This window comes from Brachypodium distachyon, chromosome 2, assembly GCF_000005505.3.
Source record: "Brachypodium distachyon strain Bd21 chromosome 2, Brachypodium_distachyon_v3.0, whole genome shotgun sequence".
Lineage (NCBI taxonomy): Eukaryota > Viridiplantae > Streptophyta > Magnoliopsida > Poales > Poaceae > Brachypodium > Brachypodium distachyon.
In genome coordinates this window covers 50,431,905-50,446,484 of record NC_016132.3, presented here as the reverse complement: position 1 = coordinate 50,446,484, position 14,580 = coordinate 50,431,905, and the positions used below count along the sequence as shown (strand labels likewise).

Genomic DNA, 14,580 nt, shown 5'->3' with positions numbered 1-14,580 from the left:
ATTAATGAAATATATTGATATGATATTGTAACAAAATTTCGTTGATATAGTGAACTTAATATTTAATAAAATTTGATTAATATCGAGAGTTTTGTTTGCTCCGGTAGAAAAGGAATACGAAGAAACGGGAACTGTCCCGTGTCACGGGACGGCTCACGAGTCACGACTGAGGTCGTCTCTTCCCTGCCTCAGTCATCGCCCCCCAGGCCCCTCCACCGCACCGCGCTCCTTCCAATTTCTACCTGCCGCCTCCCAACGCGCCGCTTGCCTGCTGCTCCTTCCCACACCGCCGTGCCGCCGCCCCCTTGTACATCTCTCCTGCGCCGCTCTCCCTCAACGAAAGACATCAATGACGGCAGAACGGTGATCCAGCGGCGACGGCGACAGGATGGCCGTGTAGCGATGCCCAGGAGTCAGGACGTCGCGAACGATATCCGTGGTACGCAGTTCCTGTTCTGTGTCTGTAGCGTATCGAGCAGCGAACTGGTGAAGCGAATTCTTTTCCGATCTAGATCGACCGAGCGGGGGATTCAACGATGGCCTGAGCGAATCTGGAAATGGTAGGTACTTGGTAGATGTTCTCCGCTCTAGGAAACTACTACTCCGTACGTAGTATTTACCCTATCGTTCATTTATAAATGATTGAGATTTGAGAGCATAGTTTGGCTACCCTGTTCCGGAGCTGTGTGGTGAAGCATTTGTGAGGAATTGCTCAGTTGTTCAAACCGTGCGTGGATGCTGAAAAGGATGTCAAACGACCGTCTAATGAGGACATATTGTTTGTTTTGGTTCTGACTTCTGAATCATTTATTGCATCAATCAGAACACTAAAGGGAGATGTCAGTTTAACGAAATTGCTGTAATCATTGCAGCGTTTATTTCAACTTCTTCTTTTACAGTTCTGATTATGCAGAGAGTTTGTATTTTTTTCTTTATTTACAACTTTGCATTGCAAGTTTGCAACGAATCCCGAACTTAGGATACATAGTCCTGCTACTGAACTATGCTGAGCGATATGATATTAGTATGCTGTGCTGTTATCTTGCTGCTGTTTCTACAAGTATAACCATGATATGTAATGCAAGAGCAAGAATAAAATACCGAGACCAGCTTTCTATTTGAAGATACAAGGAGGGCTGATTGACTGGGTGAATCGAAGCTCAGCTCCGGATAGCGGCTGGAGCCACTTTGAAGGCTTCCGCTGCACTCCAAGCCCCTAGACTAGCTTACTGTTTTTAGCTAGTGTACAGATTTTCTTGTTTTCTTCATAGCCTTCCTGGGTTGCTGCTGCACCATTTTGGGGCCTTTTTCTTTTTGCCTTTGTTTTCTGTCCCGTTTTTGCCTTCGGCTTTTGTACTTTTGCCTTCTCATCATTCCTTCTGATGAAAATGTCGCGCACTTAGGTGCAGGTTCAAGAAAAAGTTGAGTTCGTTCTGCAGAATATGTTTTAGTTTCAAGAAAAGCTGTAGGTTTTTTGGTTGTTTCAAGCTAATTATCTTTTGACATTTAGGTCCCAACACTTCAAATTTAAAGATCGGTAACCTTTGTGTGCCCTTCCGCCGCATGTCTGCACCCCATGATCATTCCTCATTGTGTGTTACGTGAAATTAGTTCATCAGATTCTTGGTCTGCATTGTTGAAATTATTACTATTATTGTTACAGTTTTGATTTCATCAGAATGTCTTGTTGTAACTTCTATTGTGGAATAAGGCTATCCATATATTCTGTTGGAACTTCTTTGCTCTCTTGGTCCAAATTGATCCATGATTATTCCTTCCAGCTTCTGTTATATGGAATGCTAGCTGTTTTATTACTTTATTGATTTGCTTTCCTATGGTTAATTCTGTTTCAACATTTCATATGGATTAAGCCATAGTGGATTTGTTACTGCAGCTTTCTTATGATGGTTAGTAAAGGGAGAACGAAGATGAGGAACAGAGAGCGGAAATCATCTATTCTCAACTTTGATGCAGGCTGTGGATCTCGCTTGTCTTTTATTGTATGGGGCTTGCTGGGATTTTCCCTCATTGTCTGCTTATTTTTCATCAGCCATCAAGTAGAAACTAGGCATGGCCGTATCTATTCTGGCCACCTGCCTGCCACCAGAGAATTGGAAGAGATTGAGGAAGAGCATTTTCACTTGCCACCTCCTCACAAGGTGAATCCTCGTGCAGCTAAACGTCGGGGCCCTCGCAAGGCTTCAAAGATTATAGACGAATATCTAGATGGGACCTCAGCAATACATGGCATGTTCTTTCCTAGTCAATCAACTGCTATGAACCCCCAAAGAGGAGGAAATGATAGCATGTCCTTTCATCCCGGTAGGGTGTGGCTGGACACTGATGGAAATACCATTCAAGCCCATGGTGGTGGGATTCTATATGATCATAAGACTGCTAAATATTATTGGTACGGAGAAAACAAAGATGGACCTACCTACCAAATTCACCCTGAAGGGGCACAACGGGTCAGTAGAAATTCTAATACCCCCTCCGGCCGGAATTACTTGCCGCAGATTTAGTACAACTTATGTGACTGTGGTTTTGATTACCTGTAGTCTGTTCTTGATTGCTGCTTAGTAGATTTTGCACTGATGCATGCTTGTCTTCGCAATTTTTCCAGGTAGACATTATAGGTGTAAGCTGCTACTCCTCAGAAGACCTGTGGTCATGGACTCATGAAGGAATTGTGCTTCCTGGAGAGCGTACTAACATCACCCATGACCTTCATAAATCAAAGGTGCTTGAGAGACCTAAGGTGATATATAATGATCGCACTAAGCAATATGTTATGTGGATGCACATCGACGACACTAACTACACCAGAGCATCTGTCGGTGTGGCTGTCAGCAACTCTCCCACTGGAACTTTCACTTACCTCTACAGCTTTCGACCTCATGGATTTGATAGTAGAGACATGACAATTTTCAAAGATGACGATGGCAAAGCTTACCTCTTCTACTCTTCTCGTGTCAATAGTGAGCTTCATGTCAGTCCGTTGACAGAGGATTATCTTAACATCACATCAGCAATGAGGAGAATATTAGTAAGAAGATTCAGGGAAGCTCCGGCGGTCTTCAAGTTCCAAGGAACCTACTATATGATCACCTCACGTTGCTCAGGCTGGGCTCCTAATAGAGCATTGGCGCATGCCACACACTCAATCATGGGGCCTTGGGAGACACTGGGAAACCCATGCGTTGGAGGCAACCAGTTTCTCCGAGTGACAACATTCTTATCTCAAAGCACGTTCGTGCTTCCCCTCCCTGGCTTGCCTGGTACATTCATCTTCATGGCAGACAGGTGGAACCCGTCAAACCTGAGAGATTCCCGGTATGTTTGGCTACCTCTGTCCATTGGGGGTTTGGCAGACGAGCCAGTGGACTACAGTTTTGGTTTTCCATTGTGGCCAAAGGTGTCGATTTACTGGCATAGGAAATGGCGCCTCCCTGAAGGTTGGAGGAAGAGGTAGAATATGATGAGTATATGGGTGTTTTGAAAGAACAGTTGATATATGCAATCACAGCGCAGATAACAGTGTCAATATGTTCAGAATCTTTCTTGATTCATCTAATCAATGCTTTCCTTGGGCATCTCAAATGCTTAATCGTTCAGCTGGATTTAAGGTAGGGATGCAAAGGGGCAAACCATGAAGCCTGCGTATAAGTATTCCGAAAGTCAATCCAGTGCAATTTCACTTGGAATTTTGCATAAATGTTGAGGATCGAACGGCGAAAATAGTTTCCAAATTTACGGCTCTACTGATAGTCCTTAGAAATGGTATTTATGACTAAGAAGGCATGCATATTGTAAGTACGGAGTAGCAATCAAGGCACGACAAAATGGATAAAAGATCATCGAAACATATCATCAGCATCAATATGAGTTCTAAATTTGAAAATCTCGTCAATCTAGGAGTCCGCTTAAAATAGTTAAGACAGGATGATGTTTGCTCGTACACCACCATTGCAGGATGACGTGGAGCTTTGCCACAACAGAACATGAAAACCAAGCCCAATTAGCTCAGATCGGAAAATAGTTTGAGCAAACGAGCCACATTTTCTTGCAATTTAACCTATTTGGCTAAACTAGTGTACCGATAAATTAATTATTGTCAAAAAAAATATGTACCGATAAATTAATGTTTGACTATGAATCTTTGTCGAGGATATAAACCAAGTAGGATAAGCAAGAAGTCAAATGCCGACGCTGCTCTCCCTCGGTTCAATCCTCTCCAGACTCCAGCTCCAGCGGTTCCTGGGGCACGTCAACACGCGCGTCGAATTGGTAAAGGTCAATGTTATCCGCGCACCATGTAAGCTTGCCTCAACAATTTCAGCCAAACGAAGTCCACCCTATGAACACTTCTTATTCACATAACTTCGTGCCCTGGGCTTAAAACAAAAACACGACGATGACCAGGCCCGCCGGATCGCTTGAGGGACTTGCATGAACAATGATGCGACCGTCTTCTTCCACGTTGGCTGCAACATAGCAGAGAGTATATACCGGTTTTGTCTATAATCATGAACTGTTGTTCAGTACTCCAGCTTGTAAGCAAGACTGGCACCGTACTCTGTCTATAGTCGCGTCACTACAACGACCGGGCCTTGAGAAACCAGGAGCTAAGCACAAATTGCAGCTGACATGTGGATTCCGTGTTTCGCGGTCGCCGGGACAGAGCCACATGCAGCGGAGCACACGCACGTTGCATTCCACATATTTGCACTGTCAGAGGAGAGTGCAGAGCAAGATTGTTCAGCTGTCCGCTACCAATTGCACTGCTGATGAAGAGATCTGCTCCTCAAATGCAATGCATGACCTGCCGATTATTACAACAGGGAGGGATCAGATCAGGTGAATGCAGATGGGATGATTCCTTCCGTCCTCCCCATGGCCACTCCATCCATGGCGCCCTTCAAGACGTATAACTGCATATTTTTATCAGCCATGTGGCTCCACCCATAGCCTATGTGAGTTGCTACTCCTACTAACTCCGTTTTCAAGTAAACTAGCAGGAGTTAAACTAAAGCTGGCCTGTCACTCAGGTTACATGCAGTGCAAGCAAGGCACAGTGCTGTGCGCCTGTGCCCTCTCGAGCACATCGATCTGAATCTGATGCATGGCTTGCCTAGCTGGTGCATCTGCCGGTATGAGTTGCCAAAATTAGATCCATAGTTACTTCTCTGAACTTGAACCAATAATAGCAAGAGGAGAGAAGGGAAAACATGGTCAGATCGACGCAACGTCTTAGCCATGATCAGCTCTAATCTCGTCCCCAATAATGATAAGCTTTGGTCCAAGAGCTGCGTGGGTCGAGTAACCACGAATGGATTAAGCAGCAGCGCGGTGGCACGGCATGATATGATTTGCCATAGTTGGCATAATTTGGTCCGGACATTTCTAACCCGGCTCCACGTACATGGTCGGATCGATGCATCGCCTCTGCCTTGTAGCCAGGGATGATTGTACCGTATTGCAGCAGAGAAGGAACCTGCAAATCCTCGTCGTATTCCATTCCAGCCAGGCCAGTTTACGACTGTAGACTGTACTCGTACGTGCCCATACCGATCGCGATCGGATTCCACATTTGCGTGCATCTGATCTAGCAATCGCCAACTTGATATATACACCAGCGGACAAAATTACAGAGGTACATGGGTTCCATCCCGCCTGTTCGATCGGTCGACGCAAAGATGCTTGATTTACAAGTGCTGCCTTGGACTAATAATCCAACTTGGCTGAGTTTTTTTAGGTGTATCCAATAAAAATTGAGTAAATCTTCAAGATGTCGAAGAAAGTTGGGCAAATGATCAAACCCAGACTAATATGGAGCATACGATGAATTGCCCAACTACGAGGCATGTTATCAAACCCCGTCGTTTGGTGATGATGGTTGTTTCATTTTTGGCACCAGCGTTGGCTAGTACTTCCTCGATTTTAAATTCTTGTCGTTGTTTTAGTTGAAATTTAGAATTGGAGGAGGTACTTGTAAAAAACTTTGGTCGTTTACGCTAATTTTGTCAATCCTAGGAATTGAACTAGATCGCTCTAGCCACTAGGTCAAATGCCCATGGTTAAAAAATCTGCCTGTCCTAAACAAATTTCAAAAGTTGGCTTTGAGTTCTCTCGAGGTCTGAAAATTTCCAGTAAATGGCTCAAATTTACCCTTATTTCTGGTCCGTTGAGTGTAGGGGTCCCCGAGAATTCTAGGACCTCTTTGATTCGTGGAGTTTCAAAAATGTAGGAATTGAATATCATGACATGTTGAATCCTACAAGAATTCAGAACACATGAATGTGTAACAGAACCTGTTTGATTGCACCACAAAACAAAATGCAGCATCTTGCTTGAAGGAATTGCGTAGTAGGCCACAGGAAATATTTCTATGGTTCGAACCCTGCAAATCAAATGAGTTGTATAATTTTTTTTTCTTACAATTATATTCCTGCATAATTCCTATGAAGTTTCCTTAAATCAAAGAGGCCCCTAGGATTTTTTGCATGTCCCGCCTGAGACCAATGGAGCCCTTGCAGATCCAATCTTGGCTTGTGTGTATTTGTTTCCCCTGGTAGTTTATTTCTATGCATTGAACTTTTCCTTGTTTGCTCCCTGAAAATGCGCTGTTCAGAAAAGAAGAGAAAGGATGCAAATTTATAAGGCAGCAGAACGTGCTTCTCTAGTACTTTTGTGTTATAGTTTGATTAAAAATAGGCGCCACGATGTAGACATGTTTAGTTGCTTCAGAAGAACATACCTTTGTTTGTGCTGACAAAGTTTTCTTTGGCAGGTTTCATCTTTGACTTGTACTGTTGTACAGTTAGAACAGTTATGGTGTAGCAGCACGTCTTTTGTGCTGTTTCTACTGCCGCGCTATGATTTCAAAGTTATATTTTTTTTCATAAAGAAGGAGCATAAGTGAATTATCTTTTGACATCCAACCATGGTCCTCGTTGCATTATAAAATTGACAGGGAGGAGGCCCTGGTCCCTCTGCATGTAGGCGGCCGTAGCCTACAACATGGAAGACCATACACTTTCAGGAACTTTGTCACATGGATCCAGCAAATGTGCAATCCAAGTTTGACTCAACTAGGCCATGTTTTTTGCACATATCCCACCTACGTGATCCCGCTACACATGTTCGTGTTAACTCCCTAAACATTTAATCATGTGTCATCTTGCAATCTCCAATCAAGCCAAGTGGCCATTCATGCTACCCAGATCTAATCTCGTCTTCAGTCTATTTCCCTCTCCCTCCAATAATTTGCTGAAACCAACTACAGGACAGACAGATCCTTGGTTTGATCTTGTTTTCTTTCGATTGAATCGCTTGATATTGTGTTTTTTTTCTGTGTGTGTGCGTGTGTGTTTGGACCAGACCTCGCAGACAAATTGTATAATTAATTAATGCCCCTTTCTGTAATTATGAAAAGTAAGCAGCGGCAGTTTTCTGTCGTCTAGACAACTCCAGCTTTTTCTGCCCCATTTGCTTTTTTCGTTCAACAGTTCAACGCATCTTTTCTCAAAATGTTTCATATAAGTTTTAGGATGGTTGACGATTTTAGGAACCGTCCGACCTAATTGATCCAACGGTGAAACAAATAAGAGGTACTGAAAAATACTAAAACAAAAGTACTGGAAAGTATCACGATTATCGATTATTTTTTGAGAAATTTTACAATTACCCTGGTACTCCATAAAAGATGGTAGGTGTACCAAATAAATCTAGCCATCCATTTGTAGAGGTAATTTGGTCCTTTTATTTAAGTAATGCATTGGAACAGCTCCCGTTGATTGTGCTGCGAGAAAAACGCTTGCTGATTGTTGGTAGGAATCTAATTTAATCTAATTAATCGATTGGGCCGGCATGAGCAGCAGGCTCTTGCTGCAACTGATGCATCCATGGCTGCCGTCTCCCGCACCATGGTCGTTGTAGTTACCAGGCGTGTCATGGCCTCCTTGTGCGGCCGCCGCTGACGCCATGATTGCCGGCATCGCTGCTGTACCGACCTTGGTCGTGTCTTCAACATGATCGGAACTCCGGAGCCGCCGGAGAACACGATCGACCAATTCAATGGCAACGTGTCAGCATCAAGATTACATTTCGAGGAGAATTCTATTGCTCGAAGCATGCTACTGGTAGTAGTATTATTTAGCACTGATATATATAACTTGTAGGATCAGAATTAACACTGATAAAAACTTCCAGTACAAGTTAATTAATTCCATCTCCTTCCTTCACATTATATATCTAGCTTGATCTCTCGTGGCGATCAACTCCATTAGCAGCTAGTAGCCCGAGCCTCGAGAGATCGATCGCTCATCGAAGCATGCAAGTTTGATATCTGAAGTAGGGCGCGAAGACGCACTCCGCCACGCACCGCCGCCGCAGGAACTTGCAAAGCCACAAAACTGAATGCCCGGGCCGCATGAGCCCAACAATCACTGTAAAAGAGCTCTTCTAACCTCGATATAAATTCCTCTACAACTAATTACGGATCAAACAAATACGTGGCCTTTAGCAGCAAATTACCCTACAGATCCAGAAGGTAAAGCTGACAGAATTACATTCTGCAATCTGATCTGAACGTATCGTGCAGAACTGCAGATCACAGTAAAATAAGGGGTTCAGAACCAAAAGACACACGCAGGAGAAAAGGAAGCAGAACGCCTAAACCACCACAGGCAGCGCGCGATATGATGATTATGATCGGATCAGGTCAGGTAAAGGCAAGACAGTGGCGGTTCTCGGGCTTTGAAGTCGTCTGCAATTTTTCGCCCTGCGTAGGAGGAGTATTATTTATGCCGTCAGCCGCGCGCATCAATCACCACCACGACAATCAATAATGTGCCGTAAATTGGGCGATTGGCCGCCAGGCCGATCCATCATTTATTGGGAGCGCCTATCGCTCGCACCCAATTAACCCACCAATTGCTACAGTACCGTCTTGTACCGCTGCTGCTGCATCTTGGCCTCGTGGATGTTCTCCATGTGGTACGATGTATCGATCCCTGATGAGAGGAGCCGAGGAGCAGGAGGAGGAGGAGGAGCCCCAGCGCCTCGTATCCGGCACGTGAATCGGCAACGGCAATGATGATGCATATCGCGCCGAGCCCAGCCAGTCGGTTATTAACCCCGGCTCCGAGAAACGCCACGCGACCGACAGAACCCGGAAGGCTCTTTTCCAGTTCCCACGCTGTAATAAAACTTTTGGCGCACGGTGGAGGGTGAGACACGGGAGGGAACACGGGGCCGGGGCGGCAGAGGATTGGGAAGGTGCCGCTGCTGTTGGTGGTGATAGCATAGCAGGCAGGGCAGCAGTGCAGCGATTAGGGAACGAACGGCAGCAACGGAGCGGAGCAGAGGCGCAAAGCTGCTGCAGAAACGTCGTGGCAGCGCAGTAACCCAACCCCAGCGGGAACCGGTGAATGGAGGGAGGGACGGACGTGTGGGTGTGGCCCAGGGTGAGCAAAGGGGTCGCCACCGACACATCCCGGCTCCACGCAACGAATCATCACTCGCACACAGGCCCAGCTAGCTAGCCCGACGTGCCCCGCCCGCACCTCACGTGTCCCGTTGCATTCGCTGCCCCCCCCAGGATTAAGCTCTCGTCGACTATTAGTACGTACCCGCTCGTTGCCCACGCTAATCACACCGAGCCGAGAGAGCCCAAGAAGCGGGAGGGAGCACCGAGCTGCCATTTGCCGATCCCCAAACACGCACGCCTTTAATCAATTCTGCTTACTACTAAAACCCGCGCCGGGGAACTCCTCCGTCCTGGCCCTCGAGGAAAGGAAGGACGGACTACTTGCTCTACAGCTGGAAGCAGAAGCCAAAGGGAAACGAGACGAGGGGAAGGTGGTGGTGGCGCCGCGGTGGTAATCATAGGGGTCGTGTATAAAGGCTCGGCTTGTCCCGAGCTCAGGGGGAGTTGGATCCCCTCCGCGGCGCCGTTGTGAGCTGTTTTCTCTGCGTGGGATCCTGCTGCCTTCGTCCTCTTTCCACCCCTGCCATTTCCACCTATTCGGACCTCTGTCGTCTTTGGCGTGTCCACCTCTAGCTCTAGCATCATCTAGGTGCTGTGTTTGATGAGGAGGTGAGCCTACCAACAGGCGGCATTTTGTGTCTGGGCGGGTGTGGCAATGGCGCCGTGGTGGGGGCAGGAGGCGCGGGGAGGGGGCGGCGGGGGAACGCCTGTGGTGGTGAAGATGGAGAGCCCGGACTGGTCCATCTCCGAGGTGGCGGCGCCTGGGTCGCCCGCGGCGGGGGGCAAGGCCGGCCGCGGCAAGAACGCGCGCCAGATCACGTGGGTGATGCTGCTCAAGGCGCACCGCGCCGCGGGGAAGCTCACGGGCGCGGCCTCCGCCGCGCTCTCCGTGGCGGCCGCCGCGCGGAGGCGGGTGGCGGCCGGGCGGACCGACTCCGACGCGGCCACGACGGCTGGGGAGAGCCCCGTGCTGCGCACCAGGTTCTACGCCTGCCTCCGCGCCTTCCTCCTCTTCTCCATGCTCCTCCTCGCCGTCGACGTCGCCGCTCACGCCCAGGGATGGCACCTCGCCGCCGTCCCCGACCTGGAAGCCGTCGAGGGGCTCTTCGCCGCCGCCTACGCGTCCTGGATGCGCGCCCGCGTCGCGTACCTCGCGCCGGCTCTGCAGTTCCTCACCAACGCCTGCGTCGTCCTGTTCCTGATCCAGAGCGCCGACCGACTCATCCTTTGCCTCGGCTGCTTATGGATCAGGCTCAGGGGAATCAAGCCCGTCCCCAATACCACCGGCGGCAAAGCGTCGGACGATATCGAGACCGGCGTCGAGGAGTTCCCCATGGTGCTCGTGCAGATTCCAATGTGCAACGAGAAGGAGGTGAGATGCAAAAACTTACGAATTCTAATTCTCTGACTATTTTTTCTCTGCATAAATAATCAAGGTTGCATTCTGGTATTGGGCGTTCAGTGCCCTGGCAGCATTGGTGGCTGCAGAGATCGAAAGATTCCGATTTTGAGTTGCAACTGGGACAACTTAACGAGTGGATAAGAACCATAGGATAGCTCAGATTGGGTGTTTCTTGGTTGTAGTGCCACGGATGCATACTACCACTTCTACTAGTATACTCCATGTCCCTATCATTTTGGGATTGAAGTTTAGATGGAATGAAACGGTTTCGATTTTTTTACTACAACTCGAAGTAGTACGAGTACTCCACTATAAGTGTTGGGTGTTGCTGTTTTTGAAGTGTTTGGTGGGTTTAACATTTGATTTTGGAACTGGAGTATTTGGATAAATAATTTCATGTTCTGGGATGGGGTGCTTGGGTGTTGGTAAACCACACTTGTGTCTGCCTAGATTTGCACCATCTGTTCTATCCCAAGACTCATTTTAGATGTTTATTAAAGAAAAAGACTCATCATACAGTTTAGACGCAGCTGTCAATTCAGTTAGGAAGGTGAAATTTTTTTTCACCCACGGTTAGTTGATAGAAGCATCAGACGTTATATTGTAGCTATAATGGAGGGTGGTAGTACAATTTACTACACTATAATTTTATTTCTTTAAGGATGCTGTTTGATGTTTCACATGAGGGCAAGATAGGTTTCATTTTAAACAATCCGACCCAGGGAAATCTTGACTAATTTGCAAAATGAATTTGGAATTTGAACAATTTTAGCTCATCCTCTCAATTTATATGTTTGCAGGTGTATCAGCAATCCATTGGAGCTGTCTGCAATCTGGACTGGCCAAGGTCAAACTTCTTGGTGCAGGTGCTGGATGATTCTGATGATGCTGCGACTTCAGCTCTTATCAAAGAGGAGGTGGAGAAATGGCAACGGGAGGGTGTCCGCATATTGTACCGACATCGGGTGATCCGTGACGGCTACAAGGCTGGAAACCTCAAGTCAGCCATGAACTGCAGCTACGTCAAAGATTATGAGTTTGTTGTCATCTTTGATGCTGATTTCCAACCACAAGAAGACTTCCTGAAGAAAACTGTGCCCCATTTCAAGGTATAACTCAAAATTTCACATTTCTGTGGTAGAATCTTATGTAAGGATGAGTCCATGAAAGTTCTATCATCATGCTGACGAATTACGCGTTGGACTTCCAGGGCAATGAGGATGTAGGATTAGTTCAGGCAAGGTGGTCTTTTGTAAACAAGGATGAGAACTTGTTAACTAGGCTGCAAAACATAAATCTGTGCTTCCACTTTGAGGTGGAGCAGCAGGTTAACAGTGTATTTCTCAATTTCTTTGGGTTCAACGGAACCGCAGGAGTGTGGAGAATCAAGGCACTTGAGGATTCTGGAGGATGGATGGAGAGAACAACAGTTGAAGACATGGATATAGCTGTCCGAGCACATCTCAAGGGATGGAAGTTTCTGTATCTTAATGATGTTGAGGTACAAAATAAACTCTCATATGGTTTTTATGACTATTCTGTATGGTATTCCAACAAACTTGTAATCACATCCAAACCGTGGTACATGATTACTCTTTCAGTGCCAGTGTGAATTGCCGGAGTCATATGAAGCATACAGAAAACAGCAGCATCGATGGCATTCTGGTCCCATGCAGTTGTTTAGACTCTGCTTTGTGGACATTATCAAATCAAAGGTATGGACATCATCAGATCATCTTGTTGGCATATTCCAGTTCTGCATTATATAAAGCATGACATTTTTGAAATTTAGTTCTCTTATAAGGACACTTTGTTTAGGTTCATCCTTTTCTTGCTCTTCAGAATATTTTAGCTGCTTTCTGTGGATAATGGATTATTATGACAAGATGCATCGGCGAGATGAATGTTTTTTCCCCCATGAAGCACCAGTAGGATGTACATTCGCAAGTTTTTCCCATCAAAAAATGTTTACAAATTTAGTAAAATCATACCGTTACACTGTCATATAAGTTTATTCTGCTTGAAGTTTAGTAAAATCATGGAGCATACAATCCAGTACCAAACCAATTATCGGTCCGCTAAGAAAATTGGCTTCTAGAGACTGAATGAGTAGTTCCTTTTGTGGCTTGGCCCTTGCCTGATTCCACCATGTTCCTTCACAATTCAGGACATGCTTCAGGTCAGACAAGGGGAAACGGTCCTGTTTGGTGTATTCCTTTATATGCAACTGGCTATTGCTTATTCACTTTACTCTTTCCCTTTACTAAATTCTGTTAGTTCCGAGGCTTGCATTTTATGTGTTACCTACTCATTTTTTAATTTCAGTTAAAAAATACTAATATTTTGAACACTGTAATGAAGTTTAGCCTGCAAATAAACCGGTCGAGTGCAAATTTACCAACACACAATTTTATTATCAACATGCTTTTCTTTCTTTGTCCTTTTTTTATGTATCATTTCACTGGCAATGACGTTGCATATCTCTTCTGCTGCAGATTGGGTTTTGGAAGAAGTTCAACCTCATATTCCTTTTCTTTCTCCTCCGCAAACTCATTTTACCCTTCTATTCCTTTACTCTTTTCTGCGTCATCCTTCCCATGACAATGTTTGCTCCTGAAGCTGAGCTCCCTGCTTGGGTAGTATGCTACATTCCGGCAACAATGTCCTTACTTAACATCCTCCCTGCCCCAAAATCCTTCCCATTCATTGTTCCTTACCTTCTGTTCGAGAACACCATGTCAGTGACCAAATTCAACGCTATGATCTCTGGCTTGTTCCAGCTCGGGAGTGCCTATGAGTGGGTTGTCACTAAGAAATCAGGCCGTTCTTCTGAGGGCGACCTTGTCGCCCTTGTCGAGAACGAGAAGCAATCTAAGCAACAGAGAGTAGGGTCTGCACCCAATCTTGACTGCCTAGCAAAGGAGGAATCCCGCCCTAAAGAGGATTCCAAAAAGAAGAAACACAATAGGTTATATAGGAAGGAACTAGCACTCTCCTTCCTTCTCTTGACAGCAGCAGCTCGCAGCTTGCTATCGGTTCAGGGTATACATTTCTACTTCCTTCTGTTCCAAGGGGTCTCGTTCTTGGTTGTCGGACTTGATCTAATCGGTGAGCAAGTCAAATGATAGGATACTATAATGTTCTTTTTATCCATTTGAAGCACGTGGATTATGCCAACAAAGATCACTTCTAGAATTAAGAGGAAATAATGATACACGATTTGATTTGATGGGTACACAAGAAGCTCTGATCGATGGTGCCCAATTGTAAGGGGTTGCAGTTGATCAGAGACACTTAAATGTTGGGGGTTGTAGATATATGGCTTGGGACTCGGCCGGTGAGATAGTCTTCGAGGTCTCATTCTTTTGTACGGAGTAAGAATCTTCAATGGTTAATTAGATTGGGTTGATGTCTTCTTGTTTTCTCTCGACAGTTTACCTTCAAATGGAGATACTGTTGCCATCTGTAATGTACTTTGGCTCGTCACTACTACAAATTAATGCATAGTGAAAACTTGTTCTACGCCAGTAGCACTAACGCCACACCATGGTGGCATGGTGCCTTTGCATTTTGAGCATCAGAAGATTTGTGGATGTGTCTGGTGGATTCAAAAGTTTGCATGAAATGGAAACATGATCTGCGGACTACGTGAGGGGCTGCGATAATGTGGTTGTAATATACACAGGTA

The 14,580-nt window shown here is 45.9% G+C and overlaps 2 protein-coding genes across 3 annotated transcripts; both read left to right on the top strand.

The window, feature by feature from the left end:
* The first annotated feature begins 124 nt into the window (after positions 1 to 124).
* LOC100836340 lies at positions 125 to 3,600 on the top strand. 2 transcript variants are annotated; one of them, XM_010234084.2, is made up of 3 exons: positions 125 to 439; positions 1,895 to 2,468; positions 2,624 to 3,600. In XM_010234084.2, the coding sequence occupies exons 2-3, from the start codon at positions 1,902 to 1,904 to the stop codon at positions 3,470 to 3,472; spliced, it is 1,416 nt and encodes a 471-aa protein (XP_010232386.1). In that variant the 5' UTR covers positions 125 to 439; positions 1,895 to 1,901; the 3' UTR covers positions 3,473 to 3,600. The 2 variants fall into 2 exon arrangements, with proteins under 2 accessions (XP_010232386.1, XP_003569898.2); XM_003569850.3 differs by having other exon boundaries at positions 125 to 560.
* Positions 3,601 to 9,641: 6,041 nt separating this feature from the next.
* On the top strand, positions 9,642 to 14,525 carry LOC100836031 (probable xyloglucan glycosyltransferase 1). Its single transcript, XM_003569849.4, has 5 exons — positions 9,642 to 10,862; positions 11,693 to 12,001; positions 12,103 to 12,393; positions 12,494 to 12,607; positions 13,388 to 14,525. The coding sequence occupies exons 1-5, from the start codon at positions 10,146 to 10,148 to the stop codon at positions 14,015 to 14,017; spliced, it is 2,061 nt and encodes a 686-aa protein (XP_003569897.1). The 5' UTR covers positions 9,642 to 10,145; the 3' UTR covers positions 14,018 to 14,525.
* Positions 14,526 to 14,580: the final 55 nt, after the last annotated feature.